Source organism: Ictalurus furcatus, chromosome 7 (assembly GCF_023375685.1).
Source record: "Ictalurus furcatus strain D&B chromosome 7, Billie_1.0, whole genome shotgun sequence".
NCBI lineage: Eukaryota > Metazoa > Chordata > Actinopteri > Siluriformes > Ictaluridae > Ictalurus > Ictalurus furcatus.
In genome coordinates this window covers 19317458-19342368 of record NC_071261.1, presented here as the reverse complement: position 1 = coordinate 19342368, position 24911 = coordinate 19317458, and the positions used below count along the sequence as shown (strand labels likewise).

General features: G+C 39.3%; 3 protein-coding genes across 13 annotated transcripts in view; 2 read left to right on the top strand and 1 right to left on the bottom strand.

Annotated features, from left to right (window-relative positions):
* Positions 1 to 892: 892 nt before the first annotated feature.
* On the bottom strand, positions 893 to 9608 carry adad2 (adenosine deaminase domain containing 2). 3 transcript variants are annotated; one of them, XM_053629138.1, is made up of 9 exons: positions 9534 to 9608; positions 8621 to 9067; positions 5675 to 5803; positions 4121 to 4271; positions 2721 to 2885; positions 1884 to 2098; positions 1518 to 1752; positions 1298 to 1430; positions 893 to 1157 (listed from the first exon to the last, which is right to left on the bottom strand). In XM_053629138.1, the coding sequence occupies exons 2-9, from the start codon at positions 9042 to 9044 to the stop codon at positions 1047 to 1049; spliced, it is 1563 nt and encodes a 520-aa protein (XP_053485113.1). In that variant the 5' UTR covers positions 9045 to 9067; positions 9534 to 9608; the 3' UTR covers positions 893 to 1046. The 3 variants fall into 3 exon arrangements, with proteins under 3 accessions (XP_053485113.1, XP_053485114.1, XP_053485112.1); XM_053629139.1 differs by having other exon boundaries at positions 8621 to 8866; positions 9534 to 9607; XM_053629137.1 differs by lacking the exon at positions 9534 to 9608 and having other exon boundaries at positions 8621 to 9269.
* Positions 9609 to 9724: 116 nt separating this feature from the next.
* krcp (kelch repeat-containing protein) lies at positions 9725 to 17428 on the top strand. The gene is made up of 13 exons (XM_053629136.1): positions 9725 to 9902; positions 10456 to 10614; positions 10718 to 10790; positions 10878 to 10937; positions 11054 to 11321; positions 12889 to 13011; positions 13132 to 13319; positions 13504 to 13700; positions 14192 to 14283; positions 14552 to 14606; positions 14797 to 14894; positions 15293 to 15387; positions 15542 to 17428. Exons 1-13 carry the CDS (start codon positions 9841 to 9843, stop codon positions 15665 to 15667), a joined length of 1596 nt encoding a protein of 531 aa, XP_053485111.1. The 5' UTR covers positions 9725 to 9840; the 3' UTR covers positions 15668 to 17428.
* A 150-nt stretch (positions 17429 to 17578) lies between these two features.
* The window catches only part of mark2b (MAP/microtubule affinity-regulating kinase 2b), a 48400-nt gene continuing 41067 nt past the window's right edge, over positions 17579 to 24911 (top strand). For all 9 annotated transcript variants that reach the window (XM_053629131.1, XM_053629130.1, XM_053629129.1 and 6 more), the window contains exon 1: positions 17579 to 18130. In XM_053629131.1, the coding sequence (XP_053485106.1) occupies positions 18080 to 18130 (51 nt within the window). In that variant the 5' untranslated portion in view covers positions 17579 to 18079. The remainder of the gene's footprint in view (positions 18131 to 24911) is intronic.

Genomic DNA, 24911 nt, shown 5'->3' with positions numbered 1-24911 from the left:
AATTAACAAATTAATTGTTAATGAATTAATTAACAAATGGTGTTAATGTAGAAGCCTTGAAACTCCTTTAGGCTGAATTTGTACATGAATTTGATACATTTCCAACTACAACAGCATTTGAAGGGAATGACTTACAGTCATAAAACCAACTGTAAAGTGTTCATCTAGGTGTCAGCTATAACACACATTTTTTAGATTTTTTTTTAGATTTAAAAATAAAAAACTATTAAATCATATGTAAATGTTGTCATGTATTTCATTACTGAATGGGCTCATACACAAAATATACCATTATTTAAAGCTCAATAGAATTTGAAGGGAATGACATACATTCACAGAACCAACAGTAAAGTGTTCATCTAGGTGTCATCTATAACGCACACCTTGTTTGATGTTTTGATATTTAATAAAATAAATGAAGAAATCATGTGTAAATATTGCCATGTATTTCACTAATGAATGGACTCGTACAAAAAAAACAAACCCATAATTTAAAGCTCAATAGCATTTGAAGAGAATCACCGTCACAAAACCAACTGTAAAGTGTTCATCTAGGTGTCATCTATAATGCACACGTTTTAGATTTTTGATATTTAACACTACAATGCATGAATAAAAAAATAAATAAAAAATCACCTGTGTTCAAACGTGTTTTTAATTTTACCTATTATGTAATACATTTACTTAAAACACGGTCAGATGTTTGTAGGATTGTATATACAGTACGTGTGTATCTCTAAATATCGTTAATCAGATGGGTTTAAAAAAACTGCTCAGACAACAAAGACTGATTGAACTTATATTTCTTATATATATATATATATATATATATATATATGCTTCAACAAGTATAATTAAAGTTTTTTTTTTTTTCTTGAAAGTGCAACAACAAATCAAGAACCAACTGAGTTAAAAAACAAGAAAACCAGTTTTCGAAAAAATTTTAGAACAGGCGAAACATATCTATTGTTCAATTCTGAACAATTATTTTACTGTAACAAAATATAATGCTGGAGATTAAAGACAGACAGAAGTCAAGAATGTAGTCAGCAACTGAAGCTGTCCACCAGATGTTTTGAGTTCCATGGTCCTGCAATGTTGGTTAAGAACTGCTGTTTCACCATATCTTTGACCTTTTGATACGAGTGGGCAGCGACCTTTTAAAAGAAATGCATATAAAATTCAATCAAAAGGATACAATCCACACAAATTGATATGACATGTTCCTCATGAATCAGTTTCTGAATACAAATTAATGTTAGACAGGGTACAGAAACCCAACCAGAAACTTCCATACCTTGGCTTTGTGGTAGATTACAAATGACAGAAGCTCTTGTTGACCAGAAAGCATTGCAACTTTTCTGAAGCTGTAGAACTGCGCTCTTTTGCATAGTCTACTGGTAAACCCAGGTCCACTGACAAAAGGAGAGCTGAAAGAAAAAAATTCAAAAGGATTAACTTTAACATACTGACCAGCTCTTATGAAATAATTCACCTTATGAACAGTTAAGCCTTACCCACTGATAGCATATCCAGTTGTACTGTCTAGAATCTCAATGCTGGAGTCTCCCAGACACCAATTAACACTGAGGTCTTTGCAGTGGTTGGCATTTACACCCGGTTCCACATTCTCTCCATTCTGGAAGAAGATGGTCGTTTGTTGGTATGAAGGAATCAGGACGTCTTTCAGACCAGTCCCCAGGCGCTTGTTGATGGTGTCAGACACTATATCAGAGCAATGGCTAGTGTCACCTGGACAACATAAAAAATAAATAAATAAAACCCCATTGAGCGTTGATCTAAACTATCCCAGGAGCATACTACATTTTGTGTATACAATGCCATACTAACCACAAACCCTCAAGCACAATATAACCACTCACCAAGAATGGCACTGGTGATGTACAATGGCTCAATGAAGTGACTTAGCAGTGCTCCCTGAACTCCTGTGACAGTCCAGCGAGTGAGTTTTGCACTGTCAGACATGCAGCAGATGCGAGCGCCCCAGATACTGGGATGCAGGAAGGCAGCAGGAATCAGAGAGCCTTTGGCATGGCATTGCAGCTTCAGTGATTGGTAGCCACTGCTATGGGACTTCCTGTGAAGATAAACCCTTTCATTACTGACCAACAAAAACTAAATAGCAATTTTGAGGATGTTTGCTTGGATAAACCTTAGGATGAACTTTCTGACCTAGATCTGAAGATGAAAGCTAAAGGTTCTCCAGGACTTAGACTTGCTTAGTTCTTACAGATTTCTCAACCACAAAGTTATTTTGTAGTTCATATAATAGATCTAAACATTACATTCTAGGGTGAATGAAAGTCACTTAGAAGTCACAACTACTGACCTGTCTATTGAGAGTAATATAAATGTCAAATATAAACATCATACATAACTATTAGTCTGAAAAAAAACATACATGTTATGTTGGTTATACAAGTGCTGGCCTAATAAACTTGGTCATTAAGGCATAGAATATGTCAAGAGAAAAGTTTACCTGACTAGCTAGAAAAGGTTTCTATTAATTTGGTTAGTCAGGTTGGCTGTTTATACTTAAGCCGTTCTTACAATGTCTAAGCATCACCGTTTTATAGAGTAAACAAACACCTTTCCATGTTAAGTCAAAATGAACAAATAAAATTTTACTTCTTTTTTTTCTTTTTAATAGAAATATTTGTATTTTCCTCACAGATATGCATTGTCTCTCTGTCACTCACATTATGTATTGTGCTGCCCCTTTAGGGGTCTGGTTGGTGTAGAGGTGCAGGTAGATCTTTGGTTTGAGCTGAAGCAGCAGCTCTGTGGGAGTGCTCTGAAATATAGAGTGCTCTCGAAGCTCTGGCTCAGAGCTGTAGAATAACATGAGCTGCTTATACAAATATCTGTTTTTTTTAAAAAAAAAGAAGAAGAAAAAACAACACATATGAACACTTTCATATATATGAATAATTTCAAACATATGTAGGCGAGATGTAGCACAAAATTTTAAAGCAACACTCTTTGAACACAAGGTTCTTCAATGGTTCTTTACAGCATTATAAGTTCTGTAAAGAACCTTCTTCTTGTCAAGAACCATTTTTCATTGTATAGGGTTCCTGAGTTGAGCTATATGGCTCTTTGGAGGTTTAAAAAAAAAGTTCATTATATTCTTTCGAACAGTGCATTGGTTCTTCAAGGTATCATCCCAACATTTAAAGTGAACCCTATAAGGTTCTTTCTGAGACTGGAAAAAGGTTCTCCTGCATCACTCTTAAGGATGAACTTTGGTTCATTTAAGCACTAAGGGTTTTTTTGAGAACACTTATGATAACATGGTTCCTTGTGGCACTGCTCTGAAGAACCATTTCTGTTCTCTTTAAAGCACCAGTAAATAGATGGTTCTCTAAAGAACTTGAGAGTAAAAGGTTCTTTGTGCAACTTAAAAGGAGTCTCCCAATGGCATCAGGCTGAAAAACCCTTATTGATTCTAATTGGAACCTTTATTTCTAAGAGTGTACAGCATACAAAGACATTCTAGATAATTACATGCCATCAATTTTGTGGCAACAGTGTAGAGAACGCCTACATATGGTATGATGGTCAGGTGTCCACATATTTTTGGCCATGTTCTAGTTAACCCTTTTTACCAGAGGCCTAAATAAATAAATAAATAAATAAATAAATAAATAAGGAATTTGTGCCCGTTTTGGGGGTGCCCATGTTCAGCATTGAATTTAATCTGTGATGTCACACTCCACAGTAATGGTTAAATGGTTCATATGAAAGTAGACACTCCCGGCTTTAAGAATTTGCAGTTTTTTATAAGTATATTTTATATATGAATAAAAATTCTCTCTTTTTTTTTAATAAACTGATTGAAAAAGTCGATTTCCATTCCGCCTGCAAAATGGAACGGCAGTGCACTGCAAGAAAGGGTTAAAGAAGAACTGAGTCAACCATTACTATTTTTGCCATCAAATATAAATAAATCTGAGCTGCTACACTGTCACTGGAGTGACACTTACGGAAGTGAGATTTTGGAACAAATAAAAACATACTTGAATCACAGGTAGCAATTATACGAGATATTTTCACCACTAGCAGAATACTTTAGGCTCTCAAAGAGTTTTTTCCTTACCTTTTCAGGGCTCTGCGTGCAATGACTATGGCATGGCAGTCATGGATGATTGAGCCTGTAAAACAATACCAACCACTGCAGCAGCTCTGCCCTGTGCCCAGTGCCACCACTTCATATTGCTCACAACACTGCCCTCCTGTGTCAGTCACCTCTGATACATATACAGATTTTTACAGAACACCATATTTGCTGCCATACACAAGCAAACTGTGTCTTCTGTTTTTGTGTACATCTCATACAATTTTTTTATTTTTAGATCTTCAAACAAAATACAGCATGAAAGTCAAAGTCAATACACAAGTTTTTAATTTTTCATTGAAGCAAAATAAATAAATAAATAAATAAATAAAAATCCAACACCTATCACCCATGTGAAAAACTAATTGCCCCCTTCAACTTAAAATCTGTTTGCTTTGGATCATTGTCTTGCTGTATAATCCAGTTCCGCTTGAGTTTCAATTTACAGACTGAAGACCGGATATTCTCCTTTAGGATTTTCTGGTAGAGAGCAGAATTCATGTTTCCCTCAATTATTGCAAGTTGCCCAGGCCCTGAAGCGACAAAGCATCCCCACACCATCACACTTCCACCACCATGCTTGACCGTAGGTATGATGTTCTTTTTCTGTGGAATTTTGTGGAATTCTGTGTTTGGTTTACGCCAGATGTAATGGGACACCTGTCTTTTAGACAGTTCCACTTTCAACTCATCAATTCACAGAACATTCTCCCAAAAGGTTTGAGGATCGTCAAGGTTCGTTTTGGCAAAATTTAGACGAGCCTTAATGTTCTTCTGGGTTAGCAGTGGTTTTCACTTCGCCACTCTTCCATGGATGCCATTTGTCCCCAGTGTCTTTCTAATAGTGGAGTCAGGAACAGTGACCTTTATTGATGCAAGACAGACCTGTAGGTCCTTTGATATTGTCCTTGGCTCTTTTGTGACTTGCTGGATGAGAAGTTGTTGTGCTCTTGGAGGAATTTTGGGAAGTCGGCCACTTCTGCGCAGGTTCACTACTATGTTGAATTTTTCCATTTGGAGATAATGGCTCTCGCTGTGGTTCTTTGGAGTCCCAGAGCCTTTGAAATAACTTTGTAACTCTTCCCAGACTGATGTATTTCAAAACAGCTTCTTCCTCATAATTTCTGGAATTTCTTTCAATTTTGGCATAGTGTGTTACTGCTCAAGACTTTTAACCAACTTCATGCTGTTGAAAAAGTTTTATTTAAGAACTATTTAATTAGGCCCTGTTGCGTCTAGTCCAGCTGAACCCCATTATGAATGCAGTTTTAGAGATTTGGGGAATTAGTAACTATGGGGGCAAATACATTTTCACACAGGCCCAGTTGGTATTGGATAATGTTATTTTTGAAGCAAAAAAGTTAGCATTTCAAAACTATATTTTGTGTTTACTCAGGTTGCCTTTGTTTTATCTTAGATTTTGTTTTAATTTCTGAAAACAATTTAGTATGAGATATACACAAACAGAAGAAATACTTTTTCACAGCACTGTATATTCTATGCAGGAAACTTATTCAGTCTCTGTATCACACAAACCTCTCTCCAGGACAAAAGCAGCAAGGCAACTTTTAGTGCTACAGTACTCAGGACATTCCCTCAGCAGTTTGTCGAAGCGTTCGCTACACAGGGCTGCCACACGATTCTTGTGCCAGTCTGTGAAACTCACTGAAATAAGAATCGGATTAACTGTGTATATAGATTACAAGTAACATACACTCACCAAGCACTTTATTAGGAACACTATACTAATACTGGATACGGCCTCCCTTTGCTCTCAAACCAGCTTCAATTCTCCATGGCATGGATTCCACAAAATGTTCGAAACATTCCCGTAAGATTCTGGTCCATGTTGACATGATTTACATTTGAGAATACATTGCTTTTGGGTTGGATGTGGGATGTTAGTACTAGCCATAACACATCACATATATACCAAACATCAATAAAGAGCCAACCATAAAAAAGCAGAGGGATAAAGAGTATGAGGGGAAATATAAGTACAGTTATACGAAAAAAATAAGTACACCTCATGAAAATTGTTGGCTTTTTTGACATATTTGGACAAGTAAACATTTGATCCTCTCTAAAACAGTGCCTATTAATAAAGTTGATACTCTATCAAATAACACATAAAATTGATATTTTGTAGTAATTTTCACAATTTAAATGAACAAAAAACAGATCAGTATCATGGAAAAAGTAAGTACAGCCCTACATGTATCATACCTTCAAACTCATAATTAGAATCAGGTGTTCAGGATTGGGTGCCAGTGATTAGAACCTGTTTAGGGAGTGCAGGTGGAACCTGTCTTATTTATACTCCTCTCATATCTAGCGTCTGGTGTTCCCTTTGCTATAGAGGTGTGTGGCGTCATCATGCCAAGATCTAGAGTTCTGCAAGGCCTTCAGAAAAAAGGTTGTGGATGTCTAGGAGTCTGGCAAGGGATTTAAAAAAGAACTCCAAATGATTTGAAATACATCATTCCGCTGTAAGGAAAATACGAAATGGTGCAGATTTCAAACGACTGCCAATTTGTCCAGGACTGGCCGTCCCAGCAAATTCAGCCCAAGAGGAGACCGTCTGATGCAAAAATAAGTATCCAAGAACCCCAAAATTTCTTCACAGTATCTGTCTTGCTAAAAGTCTTGCAACTGTTGGTGTCAAAGTGCACGCTTCTATAATCAGAAAGAGATTGCACGAATTTGACCTGCACAGGAGGCGTGCCAGGAAAAAGCCTTTGCATGATTACAGTTTGCCAGTGAGCATATAGGTAAAAACCAGGCCTTTTGGAATAATGTGCTCTGGACAGATAAATCAAAGATAAGAGTTGTTTGGCCACAGTAACAGCAGACATGTTTGGTGCTGATCAAGACATCTTTTCAGGAGAAGTAGAGTGCTTGAAGATAAGGTGAGGCCACCTATCCAAAAGTTGAAGCTGAGCCAAAAGTGGACCTTTCAACAGGATAATGATCCTAAGCACACAAGCAAATTCACCAAGAAATGGCTCAAACAGAAGAAATGGAGGGTTATGGAATGGCCTAGTCAAAGCCCGGATTTGAATCCCATTGAAATGTTGTGGGGGGAATTTGAAACAGGCAGTACATGCAATAAAACCCTCAAACATCTTGCAACTGAAAGAATACTGGATGAAAGAGTGGACAAATTTCAGCAAGTCTGGTGGACAATTATGCAAAACACCTACAAGAAGTTATTTCTGCTAAAGGGGGCAATAACAGCTTCTGAGGCCAAGAGTGTACTTAATGTTTTCCACAGAAAAATACAACAGCTATTGATATTTCTGTTGAATAAATGACTGAAAATGCTCATTTTCCTTTTTTCTTGGTTTTGTTCAAGTATATCAACTTTAAATAGGCACTGTTTCAAAGACAAATGTTTGCTTATCCAAATATGTAAAAAATAAATAAATAATAATAATAAAAAAAAGCCAACAAATTATTTATTTGTGTGAAGAAAAAACATTCCTCACACCATTACACCAGCTCCACCAGCCTGGACTGTTGACACATGGCAGACTGAGTCAATGCTTCATGCTGTTAGTGCCAAATTCTGACCCTACCTTCTGTGTGCATTAGTAGTAAGCGACATTCATCAGACCAGGCTACGTTTCTCCAGTCTTCAACTGTCCATTTTTGGTGAGCCTGTGCCCACTGCAACCTCAGCTTTCTATTCTTGGCTGACAGAAGTGGAACCATTCTCTGTTGACCTTTCTCATCAACAAGGCGTTTCTGACCACCTCCAGCTGCTCACTGTACGTGTTTTCTTTATTGCACCATTCTGAGTAAACTCCTGAGACTGGTGTGTGTGAAAATCCCAGGAGATCAGCAGCTATAGAAATGCTCAAACCAGCCTGTCACCAACAATCATGCCATGGTCAAAATCACTGAGATCACATGTGATGGGTGATGTGAACATTACCGAAAGCTGCTTGCTCATATCTGAAGGATTTTAATCATTGCACTGCTGCCACATGATCGGCTGATTAGATAATTGCACGAATGAGTGGGTGTACAGGTGTTCCTAATAAAGTGCTCAGTGAGTGTACACTATATAGTCAAAGGGTTGTGGACACCTGACCATCACACCCATATGTGCTTGCTCATTCAGCTACAAGAGCATTAGTGATGTCAGGCACTGATGTTGGGTGAGGAGGCCAGGCGTGCAGTTTGAGTTCCAGTTCATCCAAATGTGTTCAGTGGGGTTGAGATCAGAGCTCTGTGTAGGTCACTTGAGTTCTTCCACTCCAACCTTGACAAACCATGTCTAAACATGTTTAAGCTAGTGAAGGGGAAATTGTAACGCTAAAGCATATGAAGACAGGTTATACAATTGTGAGCATCCAACTTTGTGCCAGCAGTTTGGGGAAGAACCACATATGGGTGTGATGTTCAAGTCTCCACAAATAAAAAAATAAATAAATAAATAAATAAATAAATAAATATCAAATGACAGATTCATCTCACCTCCAGTCCTCTTTCCTCTTTTAGGGGAGATCTCAGCTGTATCACCCCGACCTGGTAAAAAGCCATCCCCTTCAGAAGGGCTGCTCAGGCTTTCAAAAGAGGGGCTTTCCTCTTCAAAGTCATTATCATCCTCCACAAAGGTTGGTGAAGTCAGCATATGGCCTCTCACCGACTGCAATCCAGATGGACTGGACTCCACTGAAGGAGCTGGAACCAGGGAGTCAGGGGTCTTGGACCTGGATCTCTCTGTGGAGTATTGAAAATCCCCAAATTCAAGGTCAGGTAAAGTGGGTGGATTAGGAGAAAGCCTCAAGCTTGCCCTTTGCACAGTGAAGCTGGGTTCCCTCTCTGAGGCAAAGCGCATAATCAAAGATGCAGCTATTTTGGGAAGGCGGTTCCCTCCTCCACTGTTTTGGGGATCCATGGTGATCCTGCACGATGATGTTACTTAACAAACAAAACAAACAAACAAAAAAATCTTAAAAACAAATACATTTACAAAATAACTATGACTACCACCAAAACCTCATATGCAGCAATCCATGTTGCTGATAGATAGATAGATAAATAGAAAGAACTCATACTACTACAGCTACTACTAGAGTGGCAGTATTAGTAATTCACCAAGTAGCAAACTATTCTGAGATACCATTTAAACACAGTAAACGTGTACAAATAAGACCTGGACTTTATTTTCTTAAAAAGTGGATTAACTGAGTAACAATAAAAAGGTAATAAGCTAACATTGGCTGGTTGAATAAATTAGCTAGACAGAAAGCAGAACTCGACAATAAATTGCACAGCTAAACAGCAACAACTTCAGCTAAATGAAGTAATGGAATATAACACAAGTATATTAAAGAGAAAAACACATTCACATTCCAGAAAACATGATTTGACATATCTGACGCACCGTTTCCTCGTTAGCAACTTCACAGTTTTTCTTCCCAACACAATTACTGCACCCAACACTTAACTTTCTTTCCCCCATAATATTACTATAATATTCCTTATTGGCTGAAACGCCTGTCTATCATCTGAGAGGCGGGGCTAAGCGAACTTCCGCCTCAGCTGTGGCGCCATATTCAGATTGAACTCAGAGTTGGCGGGAGATGTGTTGCTGCTGCGGCTGATATTGCTCCAGTACGGGTCGGGTGAAAATTATTATTTGCCTCAGTTTTAATTTCAAGTTGTATCTTATTAATCAGTAAGCGAAAAACATGGAGGAGTTCGCTGTGTATGCGGTTTTTGGACCAGACAAAGCGCCGCAGCAGATTGCAAAGTAAGCAAAACAAGTGAATATTGCTGTAGTCTGTTGAGGTTTGTAAATATGTCGGGGTGTGTGAAAATGCACAGCTTTTTATAGCTATTTTTGTTTACACTACACTTAAGCCAGCTCTAGATAGATGTATTAATATTTTATTGCTTTTTTCCCGTGTAGTTTTTCTGCATTTGGGAAACGCCTACGTGTTCGAAACAGAAAGCCTTACACAGGAGCTGTTTACTTATTTACTGTAAGTAAATAAGTAAACAGCTCCTTAATTTTATTAAGTCCAAAGCCTACACTTCGTAATCCCATAATATCATGGAACTTGTTTTTGCCTGATGTATTTTTGGGCGTCCACTCCGTTATTTGTCCTTGTGGTTGGAAAACACTTAAGTTAAGGATTTTATATATAGTACACACTAGAGCGTACCATTTTCTTTCCTTTGCCTGCAAAGAAAAAAGAAAACCACCCCAGATGATTACTGTTAACTTTTTCATTGTGTAAGTACTGAGTGTTTTGTTTACCAGGATATTAGCCTAACATGTTTGTCCTAATTGTCCCGTGCAGTCTTTGTGGACATGGAGGCAGATTGGCAGTAAAGCCAGGTGTCCAGCAGATTGTACTGTTTACTAGAGGAAGATGGGGAAAGTGCAGTAGTGTTTCAGTTGAACTCAGTGATGAGAGGGACATGCTTATCACTCTGGGCAAATTAACACCTTTCAACAAGTAAGATTACTTCTTAAAAATTGCCTCTATTATTATTAATTTTTTTTCATCTCCCTGTGAAAGTAAGGATTTGTTGAATTCTAATAACTATCGAATGTGTCAGATGTGTTTCTTGGGAGTTAGGGGAAGATGGTGTATGGAGTGATGGAGCGACATTAAATGTTCATATCAAGGGGGTGAGTGCTGTCTGAAATCTTCCCTACTATTGCCATGCTAAATATTAAATATAAGCAAACATGTTTTTTTGTGTGTGTCTCACTCAGGTTAAAAGTGAGTTGCTTGATCCAGCACTTACCATTGCACAAAAGGAATACACTCCAGAGGTGAGGTGTTTCCCTGAATACCACTTGGCTGCATGTCTTAATATTCTGTAATTGATTAGTGATTTCCATGTTTAAGCTAATGGTGAAATTTGTTTTATAATTTCTTTCTTTTTCAGTGCAGCACCACAACTGCGGTACGTAAAGCAGGGCTGGGGAAGAGGAAACGGTCGCAAGGAGAGGAAGAAGAGGGAGAGGACACAAAAGGACAAGAGAATATTTGCCCAAACTCTTCAGAAAAGGTAACACCACAGCGGCGAGGCAGGAGCAATCCCCGCACAGGACAAACACGGCTGTTCCAGCAAGAAGAAAAGCAGAGCGCCACCCGTACCCCCCTGAACCCTAAAGCTAAAGGAAAACAACAAACCAAAACCCCTACGCAGACTGGTGAGTGTGTCGTTACATGTACAGTAAATGCATTATTCTGTGTCCCAGTTTGCATACTCTTACTTAAATAGTATCTGAGATTAGAATGAGTGTGTCCCAAATCGTAGTATGTTGAAATGAGTATCCTGACGGTACCCAGTGGTCTACTATTTCTGCTCGGTTTTTGTGCAACACACTCCAGAATAAGTTGGGACAGTCGACTGTCTTTTAATAACACATTAAGTGTTTGGGCGCTGAAGACACCAGTTAAGTTTAGCAAGTGGAATTTCCCCCCATTCATCCATTATGCATTTCTTTAGCTGCGCAACTGAACAGGAACTTCGTTGCATTATTTTACGCTTCATAATGCGCCACACATTCTCAGAGATCGGTCAGGACTGCAGACAGGCCATGCTAGCACCCGCACTCTCTGCTTACGCAACCCTGCACTTGTAATCCGAGCAGAATGTGGTTTGGCGTTGTCCTGCTCTGGATGGCAGCATATGTTGCTCCAAAATGTGTACATATCTTTCTACATTAATGTTGCCCTCACAGATGTGCAAGTTACCCATGCCATGGGCACTGACACACCCCCATACCATGGCAGACGCTGACTTTTGGACCTGACGGTGAAAACAGCTTGGCTGGTCCTTTTCCTCTTTGGCCCAGAGAACACGACGGCTGTTTTGTCCACAAACTATTTGAAATGTTGACTCATCGGACCACAAAACATGATACCACTGTGCTACTGTCCATCTCAGATGAGACCAAGCCCAGAGACGTCGGCGGTGCTTTTGGACAGTGTTGATGTATGGCTTCTGCTTTACATAATAAAGCCTTAATTTGCATCTGTGGATGCAGCGGCAAATGGTGTTGAGTGACAAAGGTTTATCAAAGTATTCCCTAGCCCATGTCAGGATATCCATTACAGACTCATGACGGTTTTTAAGACCATGACGTCTGAGATCACGTACATTCAGAAGTAGTTTTCGGCCTTGCCCTTTACACACCAAGATTTGATCGGATTCCTTGAATCTTTTAATTATATTGTGCACTGTAGAAGGTGAAATGCCCCAAATCCCACCGATTTGTCTTTGGGGAATGTTGTTCTCAAACTGTTGGATTATTCGCTGACATATCTATTGGCAGATTGGCAAGCCTTGACCCATTCTTGCTCTTGAAGGACTAGGCCTTTCTTGGAGGATCCTTATATACTATGATTAGACGATTGCCTCACCTGTTTCACATCACCTTCTTATTTCAACTTTTCACATTATTATTAGCTATTAGTCATAAATTGCCCCGTCCCAACTTTTCTGGAACGTGTTGCATGCGCAAATTTCAAAATAACCCTTTATGTTCAAAAAAAACTATGCAGTCGATTAGGTAAAACATGAAATACTTTGTCTTTATACATTTTTTGTTTAAATACAAGTCAAAGTACATTTACAGATCACTCCTCTTTGTTTTTCTTAGCATTTACCATACTGTCCCAACTTTTTTTGAATTAGGGTTGTACATTTGTGTACAATTGTATAGCAGAATGGTTTTATATATTCTTAATTTCATGTGCTTTTAACTTTACTAGAAAGTCCATCAGGCCGGTGGGGTCAGACCCTCTGTCCTATTGACCCTCAGACAGCCATACTTATTGGAGGACAAGGTGCCAGAATGCAGCTCTGCAAGGATCCTATTTGGAAGCTGTGTACAGGTGAGCTTTCATTTCATCTAAAGACATACAGTATTTCTCAGCTTGGATATTCATTGTTTTGATAACAGGCATATTATTTTTTTCTGAGCATTTATACCTATTCTTTATATTCATATTCAGAGGACTTGTCATGGGTCCCTGCTGAAACTCTGGCAGAGGGCCCCACACCAGAGGCTCGGATTGGCCACACAGCGACTTACGACCCCGAATCAAAGCGGATCTTTGTGTTTGGTGGCTCCAAACATAAGAAATGGTTCAATGACGTCCATATTTTAGACACACAGAGCTGGCGCTGGACTATGGTGGAGGTTAGTTCATTTTCAAAACATTTAGTGTTAAATGACATTAGTGATTCTTCATCAAAGTTCACTTGAATTAAAAGTCCGAGCTAACTTGTCTTTTATTTGATTGCCTGTGAAAGAGGTTCCTGGGTACATGGGGATCAGTGGAATGAAAGATGGGGAAAATTCTTTCTTTCTCTTACTTTTTTAGGCACAAGGTAAAGTTCCTCCTCTGGCCTATCACAGCTGCTCTCTGTTCAGGGGAGAGCTTTTTGTGTTTGGAGGCGTGTTCCCTCGTCCCCATCCAGAGCCTGATGGCTGCAGTGACTCCCTCTACATTTTCAACCCTGAAATGACCATCTGGTATCAGCCCATTGTTAATGGAGACAAGCCTTCTCCACGCTCTGGGTTAGTGTGATAGGGAAAGACACATTGGAAGTGTAAATCATTAGATGAAGTGCAGAGCAGATGTGCTGATGAATGTAAATCTTTTACCTCTGAATGTTCTTGGATAAATATAAATTGTCTATATAGTATTTACTGCTCTAAAAACAATTTATTAGCTTAGTGGTTAGCACGTTTGCCTTGTTGCACCTCTGGGGTTAGGGGTTTGATTCCTGCCCAGTACTCTGTGTGTGTGTGTGTGGAGCTTGCTTTGGGGGTTTCCTCCAGGTACTCCGGTTTCCTCCCCCAGTCCAAGCGCGTGCATTGTAGGCTCGTTGGTGTCTCCAAATTGTTCGTAGTGTGTGATGAGTTGGCACATTGTATCCCCTGCCGTATGCCCCGAGTGCCCTGGGATAGACTCCAGGCTCCCCTGCTACCTTGTGTAGGATGAGATGTACAGAAAATGGATGGATTTGGATTGCTGTTAATTATCTTTCATTTCTCTTCCTATTCAGGCATTCAGCTTGTGTGATGCAGGGGAACATCTTTATTTTTGGAGGCTGGGACACACCAGTCTGCTTCAATGACATGTTCATGCTTGATCTGTGTAAGAACTGTATTTACATGTTTTCTTATTTGTTATGGCCCTTTTTCCCCCATCTAGTTATTAAAAATATCCTGAGATCATACTTGAAGAAAATAACCTGTGCATAAAAAGTAATATGTGATGCTTGTCAAAATGCGATCTATATCTTTGCCAGACAATGTACTCAAACCCATTGAACACACTGTAATGCACTTGAATACTATTCAACCAACTTGGATGTTCAGTATATGGTGTTTTAAAAAATATATATATTTTAATTTTTAAAAAGGCCTTATGGAGTTTTTGCCTGTGCAGACGAGTGGATCAGCCCCCTCACCACGGAGGTACTAATAAAATCACACAACACCAGATTTAGTCAGTGTTTTCATGAAAAGTATCTTTGTACTGCTAATCAAATGGTGTTTTGTCATCCTCTCTGACTGACTGAAGGCTTGTTTCAGCATTATGATGCATTGGTTGCTATATCTATATTCGAACTACTGACTCAGCTTTCACCTTACTTTTTTTCCACAGCTGGCATGGCTGTGCTGTTCTGTCTGAGTCACGTTTCTTGGTCTATGGAGGCTACAATGGAAATGATGCTTTGAGTGACACATTTATATTCAACACAGGTGAACATGGTGTTCTACTTACTGTCACATTTCATTTAACACCCAGAGCCTTTTTTTTGTTTGTTTGGTTTTTTTCTTGGAGGCGTTATTTAAACTTCCTTATCTTTAAATCAAGTGTGTGCTCATCCCAATTTTTCACTTTGCCTACTTCACTCATTCTAAAGCTCAAGGTCCATACTTATGGTTTTGGTCTTGCTTAAATGAATACTTGCCTGAAGTATTGGGGCTTCTGATATCTTGACCTAGCACAAAGCAATATGTTGTCCAGTGTTTTCTGGTAATTATTTTGATAGAAAGTGGTCATTTTCTTCCTGGTCATGGCAAATGGTACCATCTTGTTTAGCTCTGACTGGAGGTGCATTTTCTGCCCTGTTGATTTTATTGTCTTTGTTTAATAGACACAAATTGCTGGACTTCTTTGGCATGTAGTCAGCTGACCTCAACACCAAGAGCTGGACACTCCATCATCACCATGGCAACAGCATGCGTGAAGGTACCTGCCACATCCTCTGAATACACACATAAAAGCTTTTACTTGTAAAGAATATGCACGCACATTAATGTGGGCCCTGTTTCTTGGAATACACATGCTATTTTTTCTTTAGCAGTAATGAATGTCTAGCATTGTTTGCTTTCTTTTGCCATAGGGTTCCTCTGATGATCAAGAGCAGGTTGCTGAGTCTCAAACATTGCTCATATTTGGAGGAGGGAACAACGAAGGCAGCTTCTTCTCTGACTTGATCACTGTGCCAGTGAAGGAGCTGTGTGGATGAGACTCAGTGCTTTGGTGAAGGGACTATGAGATTAAATAGATGCCTGTCTTTATATTTCAAAGGTTTTATATTATGTTTTTGTTGCAGAAGTTTCATGATGTCTTAAATGGAAATTATTAGCACTAGGGCCTATGCTGACTTGGCATTTAATCCAAACATAAAGACTTGAACTCTTATTTGTGAATAAAACTGAAAGACATTGTGTGAAAATGTTTTAAAGGTGTATATTATCATTAAAATGTCTAAACTATACATAGAAACAGTTGTTGTGGCATGTATTCTGTTCCAAATATTTTCATTCATCTTTGATAGTTTTATCGTGGGTCAAGTTTCTCTGTACAGTCTTACGGCTTTGAATTTCACTCCATAGGACACTTCAACGAATAGATTTTATAGTTATGATTACTGAATGTAGTATCTAGGGAACCATCAACAATTTGTCAGGTAACCTCTACTCAGTCCATTAATGAAAAGCACCACTCTGAGCAGAGCAAGGACACTGACATGGTACTAGATGTTGCTCTTATACAAGTGTATCAGACTCATGGTATGTCACTAGTAATAATGGGTTGATATAACCATACCCAAAAATATCCTGCTAACAGCAGTTGTGTGGGCAGAAACAGACCCAGATGAAGGATTGGAAGACTAACACCTTGTGTGTATGTAAAAAGATGAGCAAGTATTGCTTCTGTACCTGATATCCTTGATACCAGTGCAACCACATTACCGAACTCTACCATGCCAGTGTCACCACCCAAATAACTGGTCTCTTTCTGCTAATGGACAGATTAGTTGTTGGGTGTTAAGGTGGTGCAGGAAGTAATGTTACCACCTCACAGCTCCAGTATCCTTGGTTTTGATCCTGTGTTCCTGTACATGTTCTCCTCATGCTCGTGTGTGTTTTTTCTGGGTTGTCTGGTTTCCTCTCAACTCTACCAAAACACAAACATTCTGTTAAATGGATTGGCTATGATAAATTGCACCTAGGTGTGAGTTTTAATGTGTGTATTAAAGGCTGTATTCCTACACATGTTCCCATGACCAGAATAAAGCTTACTGAAAGTGAACTAGATTACGAAGAGCCAGTGTATTATGGTAGGTACGTAGGTTTACCTGATAAAATGGCCTCTGAGTGAGCTGAGAGAGTATGTTGTTGAGAGAGGACGCTGGGTGTCAGCCGCAGTCTTCACTGAGCTCGGTGTTCCGGTCAGAGGCGGCAGGAGCTGAGGTGATGTTTCCCGCCCCTCCACTGTGCGGCGGCCGGCCATGTTGCTTCGCGTTGTTCCGGTATTCCGCACTTTATCCACCAGCTTGAGCCGCCGCTCTTGTCAGTCGCTAAAGGAAGAAACCGACTTAAACGGTGTGAATAATGGATTTTTTTTTTTTTTTTTTTTTTTTTTTATACAACCCGACGACTTTGGACGTTACCCTGAACTGTAGATAGTTTACTGCGTGCCTCATATGTCGTATTTGTTTAACGAGTAGAGACTGTACTCGTTTCTGGGCGGACTGTGGAGGAATCTTTTTTTAGTTTTTTGGGGATTTGCCCGTCTGAAGGCTGACTAGATGTATGTATGTATGTAAGGATGGATGGATGGATGATGTATGGATGATGTATGGATGATGTATGGATGGCTAACAGTTGCTAGTGCTTGTCTGTGTTAGGTTAGTTGGTTCAGTTCCGCTGTACACCACTGTAGTTAGTGTCTTACATTGGGATTGGTTAACGTTGATTTGTTTTTATCTACCGGTATCGGTTTCGTTTGAGGTCGTGCTGATTTTGGTTTTATTTTTTGTCATTGTGTATGTGTGTATGTATGTATGTATGTATGTGTGTGTGTTTCCCCTCAGCGACTGTCAAGTTAAGGTGAGCTAGCTGGCTAGCTAACATTACGTGATCCCAGTTCGGCCTGACATACTTCATTTAATCGTACCAGGAAAAGGTTTAGAAAAACTTTACACACCTTTTTATTATTTTATTTTATTTTCATGAATCTTTACTTTTTCAAGAATGGGTGCTATAATGATTTTGGCGTGTTGATATGTTTCAGACATATCGAAGTTCCCCAGCCAGCATTCAGTCAGATCTTGTACCTTAAACTTAATGAATTAGCTTAGTAAAGTTCAAAATTGTGTATCAGATTCAGCATTTTGGAAACAGCTACCAATACTTTAAAGGGTTATTTTGTTGTTGTTGTTGTTGTTGTTTAAAGTAACCTCCTACACTGTTGACATGGACACGTATTTGTAACTAATGTGGGACTCGACTTGTTGATCTGTGTCTCCGTGGCTAGCTGTTAGCGTTAGCGGCCTCTTTCACATCCCTGCTGGAGAACCACACACACAGTTATTAAATGCGTGATTAAATCCTTTTTTTTCCTCGGACACATTTCTGAAAACTCCTCACAAATGTCAACGCGGAATCAAGGATTAGGAGTCATCGAGCATTCTTCTGCACAGGTGAGAGAAACATTTTCCTAATATTACTCCTGAACTTGTTTACACTGCAGCTTCCGGTCATCATCTCACAGGGACACAACAGGGGTTATTAGTCAGCCTTTGTTTATTTATGTCACACTTGTGTGCTACAAATTGGGCAACAATATCGAGTCTTTTTGTACTTGTATACCACTATTGTTTTGTGTGTGTGTGTGTGTGTGTGTGTGTGTACATACACGTATATCTATATATAGTACATATCGACCACTGACAAAATGCTGAGGAACTACATCAGCTAGTCCAAAACTGACAAAGCAAACCTTTATTTATTTATATATTTATGTGTTTATTTATTTATTTATTTACTTATTTATTATTAAAATTCATCCTGTTTATCGGATGCCATGTCAGTACTGATATTTTCCAGCATGTTTCTGAAGACGACTATTAAACGAGGGAAATGAATGTCTTTCCGGCTTGTTCTCAATTCCTAAGGCTGAGCCACATTAATCAAACTGAAGGAGTGTGTGTGTGTCATCTCATTTTTTATTTTATTTTTTTATCTCCAGTCATATTAAAACCTCGTAAACTGCAAAGCTCTTTCAACATTTCCTGTGTGGAGTTTGAACTACAGGAAGAAGGAGGGGAACGTCTGTGCTCATCGATTACTAAGGTTAATACGCCTGACTGAATAGCGTCTAATGAGAGGTACGGTGTATCAAAGCTCAGTGATTTAATGAAACAAGAGCTGCAGGCTTTATTTTTCTCTCTTTTTTAAAAAAAATTCCTCCTTTACTTCCTGGAATCCCACACAAGGAGCACTCACTCCCACTGAAAGCTAGTCTTGAGTGTCTGCTTTCAGAGGTTCAGGGTGAGAATGATGAGTCAGTGGTGTTAATCACGCCACTGAGACGTGGGTGAGCCTGAGCTCTATAGGAACTCTGAACCGCGTGATCTGTCGTGCCAGCCATCTCCGAACGATGTGCTGTACGTTTTGTTGAAGCGTTCACACCTGAATCACACATGCCCTTTGTACGTGTGGGCAGAGCGCAAGTTTGAACATGTGCCCGAAATTCAGAATGAATTTTACATTGAATTGAATATATTTTAAAAATAAATAGTGAAATGTATTATGTCTCGATTCTATACACTGAGCCTCAAATGATAGCGTACTACTCTTGACGCGTCGTGGAAAGTGTGCATGTGATTTGTTTACTTCCACTTCCACCTTAACTGGCCTGGCGTAATCAAAATGAACCTGGAGTTGGACTATCAGATTTCAGTTAAACTGGTGTTTTTCATTTCACGTGGAATTACTTTTATCAGTCCCTCCAGGGTTTAGCGATTTTTGTGATTGTTGAAATGAACGAGAAATCAAACGAACTCTGAAATATACAGAGGAGCTTGCCGTTTTTCGAAATTACTGCAGATTTGGTCCAAGATGCGTCATGTGACTTCATTACAACGCCAGAGCCCTCTTAGATTCACGTACATCGAACACAAGTACAGCTAAAAGGTCTAGTTTACCAACAAACGTCGCTGCGAAAGACAGTGCAAAACAGTTTCATGCAATTGCAATTTTGCCAATTCAAGTAATTATCCGCCAAAAAAGAAGCACAAAAAACTCTGCAAGTTGCATCACGCGTTTTGGAAAAAGCCACAGCAAACTGAATTACTCACCTAATTGTCTCTGTTTTGAAATTTTGACACATTTAACAAACCATTTTTGGCACCTACTAAAATGACAACTCGGATATAGTCAGTCATCCAAAATGTTTGATGTCTGGTATATGCGCCTTTGGTTTTGTACAGAATAACATAGCTAACGGGTAAAAGGGAAGTTTATATCCACCCGGTTAGCAGTGTACAGAATAAACAAATAAATCATCACACTTTCGACTCAAAAGAAATCGTTTGATACGTATAATGTATGCAATTGATTACATACACACACTAGTTTCCTGTCTATCTAGTTTCAGGTCAGTTGGAGCGAGTGGAAATACACATTCTATAGACAAAAGTGTGGACACCAGACCGTCACATTAATATGTGCTTGTTGAACATCCCATTCCAGATTTAGTCCCTACTTTACTCTTATAATAACCTCCGTTCTTCTAGGGAGGCTTTCCACTAGATTTTGGCCATTCAAGTTCTTCCACTCTAATCTTTGTCTTCGTGGAGCTCGCTGTGTGCACAGGTGCATTTACTACGTTTACATGGACAGCAATAATATAATTATTGACCTTACTCTGAATAAGACAATATTGTGATTTACATGAGTCACTTTTACAATACCGCTTTCATGTTTTACATGTTATAGCTCAATTAACAGCACACGTCATTACGTCTCCACGCCACACCATCCCATGTTCCGTCCTGAATTTCACGTATCGACATACATTTCGTCTTCGTTGTGGTAACCTATACAATTTTGGGTGTTTCATTTTTAATTTTACGTACGTTTCAAGTGCACTTAATTATTTGTCATGCTATACGCGCAAATAGATGACTGCTTGAAGCCACGGGCTGCGTCCCAAACCACATACTTACCTACATGTATTTCACCTACTATATAGTAGGTAAGTACGCGGTTTCGGACGCAGCCGTGCTCACTTGTTTGCCGTAAGATGGTTGAGCACTGCCGTGTGTGATCGTGTCCTGTCGCAAAATGTGGTGAAAACTCCCACATGACGTTAATAGTGTGATTAAGGTGTTTACATGTCTATAATGCGACTAAAACAGGAATACTACATTTACATTACATTTATTCATTTAGCAGACACTTTTATCCAAAGTGACTTACAAATGAATTCTCCACATGTCTTAATTCGATTACTTCGAGTATGACGTTTATTGGATTAAGGTAATTAATAATCGCTGTTTACATGCTCGTTTCTTTATCAGAGTATTGTATTAATCGGGTTAATATCGGATTATTGTTGTCCATGTAAACGTACTGATCGTCATGCTGGAACGTGGTTGGGTCCCTTAGTTCCATTGACAGGAAATGGTAAAGCTACAGCATACAGAGACATCCTATACAATCATGTGCTTCCAACTTTGTGGTTTTGGGAAGGCTCACATATGGGTGTGATGGTCAGGCGACTACAACCCTTCGGCCATATCGTGTATATGAAACCAGAGGCAGAGCTGGGGTGGAATTTCAGGTTTGAAGCCTCGATGAAATATTAAATGACAGTTCCAAATACTTTTTGGTGGGTGCTGAACAGGTCTCGCAGACAGCACAGCTGATTATACAAGTGTCCGATGACATTTTAGCTATGATGTTCATAAGAGGTCAGCATCAAACAGCTTTACTTTGGTTAACCATGTTTTATTGGCTACCTGTGATATTGCTATGGTGATTATCAGGATCATGCGTTTTCCACGTAGATCTAGTTTTATAGGGAACAATGTAATTTCCGCTGTATTGCTAAATACGTAAGCCTCCTAAAGGCTTATGTTCCCTCATGCAATCTGCGATCAATCAACGACCAACGCTTAGTAGTACCTGCTCAGCGTGGCTCAAGGTCCCTTTCTAGAACCTTCAAACTAACTGTTCCTCAGTGGTGGAATGAACTTCCAACCTCAATCCGGACCACAGAATCTCTCACCATCTTCAAGAAACAGCTAAAAAACCACCTCTTCCGTGAACACCTAACCAACCCATAAAAAAAAAATTAAATTACGCTGGCACTTACACCTCTACGCTGCGCATTTTGCTTCTTCTGGAACTCAATTAATAGATCTTGTATGGTAGCACACGATGGCTTAGTGGTTAGCACGTTCGCCTCACACCACCAGGGTTGGGGGTTCGATTCCCACCGCTGCTCTGTGTGTGGAGTTTGCATGTTCTCCCCGTGCTGCGGGGGTTTCCTCCCCCAGTCCAAAGACATGCATGGTAGGCTGATTGGCATGTCCAGAGTATGAATGGGTGTGTGAATGTGTATGTGAGTGTGCCCTGCAATGGATTGGCACCCTGTCCAGGGTGTACCCCGCCCTATGCTCCATGCTCCCTGAAATAGGCTCCAGGTCTCCCCACGACCCTGAAAAGGATAAGCAGTATAGAAGATGTATGGATGGATGTATATATGATAGCATTACTTGTATTGTTTTTTTATTGATATATATCGCTTTGCTTGTATTTTCTCATTTGTTAGTCGCTTTGGACAAAAGCGTCTGCTAAATGAATAAATGTAAATGTAATTGCTAGCATATTGTTTTAAAAAAAAATTTAGTCGGGCTGTCAAAAGTATTTTATTTTCTACGCCTTTTAATGTGATTAATATAGCAAAATTGGTTAATAGTAAGCTGTACGTGTCACACTTATTAATATAATTCTGATGATTATAGTTCGTATAATTCCTCACCCCACCTCCTGAAAATAGTCTAGCAGGTCATTAGTTCAAAATATGAAGGGATCCTTTCAATGCTTACATCCATTTATTTTCTATACCACTTATCCTATTGGGTCACGGGGAATCTGGAGCCTATCCCAGGATGCGCTAGTCTTTGGACTGGGGGAGGAAACCCCTGAATCACGTGCATACTCCACACACACAAGGCAACGCCAGGAATCGAACCCTCAACCCTTTAGGTGTGAGGTTAACGTGCTAACCAATGAGAATGTGCTGCTAAGCCACCATGCCCCAATGAGAATGTGAAGACTGTAAATACAAGAAAAGCCAGGTAGTTGGTTGCAAGTCTGGTTTGAACTACTTAATGGAGGTTAATTTAATTGTATTGAGGCCGAAAAACTACCTCAGTCACATGGAAGATGGAAAAAAAACACCTTAATTGCAACCCCTGAAACCTCGAACCAGTCAGCTTTATGAACGCCTCTATGCTTCTGTTTTGCTGCTAATACTAATAACCAGATACCAACTTTGGTAATGTGTAGTCTCCAGTGGTTTGATGTATGTGCCACAGTTTTAGAAATTTCTCAGTGTTTTAATGAAGTAAAGAAAGAAACGTGATTCTGGCTTTAAGATGGCTGCTCCTGCTGTATTTTTTCTTTTTTTTAAAGCCATAAGTAATGTACATTATAAATGACCGGCAGAAATCACAAATCTATTTGATTTTAGTTGATGGCTGTTTAAGGCAGGAGTGTGATCATTTATGCATGCAGTTTGCAAGATGCAAAGTTGGTAGCTATAAGATTCACTTACTTATTAGCCAGCTCGAGTGTAAAACATAAGGTGTTTATGTTTGGGGTAGGGGGGGGAATTGTGTAAACTTGCTCTAGACCAGCAAGTGATGTCCTCAGACCAGCAAAATGAGAGGGGGAAAAAAACCTCTTCTACAGTCTGTTCTAGCTCGAGTCAGTGGGCTAGTTTGCATCTGTTCGCCTAGTAAATGCGCAGCGTGATCTGCAATTCAGATAGACGCAAACCAACAAAGCAGCATGCTGTGAGGAGGTTTTGCTCTTTCACCTGGCAGTCAGTAACCGTGACATCACATTAAAGCATTCATCATCATAATGCATGTGTGAGATTGAAAAAATGTTGCTGAAGATTCATCCACAGAGTAAATCCGTATTGCGGAAAATGTTTTAAATCAAGCTTGGAAAAGTTCTCAGAAGCTTGTTGACGGTGATGTTGAAGTCGAGCGACCGTGGTGTAGTTCGTTTATAGCGTACGGTTAGCTGTTTATTTCTGGCGATTGTATTTAGACTTCAAACTTCATAAAAGTTGTATTCATTTGTGAAAATTATCTTAATGGACAAAATGTGTTAGTATTGTAAACTTTTGCTTTTCACAGAGCTTATTTGTTTGCAGTAATCTAAAAGCCTATGTGAAAATCATATTTCGTTTTTGTACCTGAACCAGTGTGATGCTAACATCCTGGTTCAGGTACAAAATGACATCATCCCTGCGTCACCACTCTACTGGGTGATTTGGCTGTGTCTCTCCTCCTGTAAACACTGTTATTGCCTTTTCTGCATTTGCCTAAATTGTTTTCATTTGGTTGCATATTGTTATATTTGGTTGCCTATTTTCATTTGCTTGATGGCATTTTTATTTTTACTTATCCTATATTTTGGGTACGATTTTATTTATATTTTGCTTCTACGAGATGATGCACTTTAAGGACCAGCCTAATTTCATGCAATGATTTGTACATTAGTGAAAGTGCAATAAAAATATGTTGTCCCTAAAATCAGTGAATAATCGTGATCTCAATATTGATCAAAATAATTGTGATCATCATTTTGGCCATAATCGTGCAGCCCTACGTCAGATCGCGTTTTTAAATGGACACCTGACGGAAATGGCCAGAGCTTCTTAGGTTTTTTGTTTTTTTTTAACACACGTGCAGTACAGGGATATTAGCATTTTTGAGACATTTCGTTGAAAACGCCAGTGTAGAGAAACTCGTTTTGAAAACGAAAATGCAGGTTTTTTTCAGCTCTATCCGGATTAATACGGATGTAGCCTTAGTGTGTATTGTGTGGTTTGGGACACAGCCTTGAATTCTCTCTGACTGTGTGCACTCATGACCACGAGCTTAAGCAGTACAGTGTCGAGCAGTGCACTACACCAAACTTTCATCTAATACTGGTTTTGTTTTTTTGTTTTTCTATAAATGTTGAAATTTCAAAACCTTCCATCCACCTGCTTTAAACTGTCTAATCTAAACACTGGGCCATCACAGTGCTTACACCACATGTCAATACAAGCTGAAGGCATCAGTCACAGATGATTAACATCAAGATTTACCACCTCTTCCTCTCATGTCCTTTTGTATGTCAGCTGATTTGAAATCTACCACTGAACATTCATCTTTGTACTGTCACTGCAGT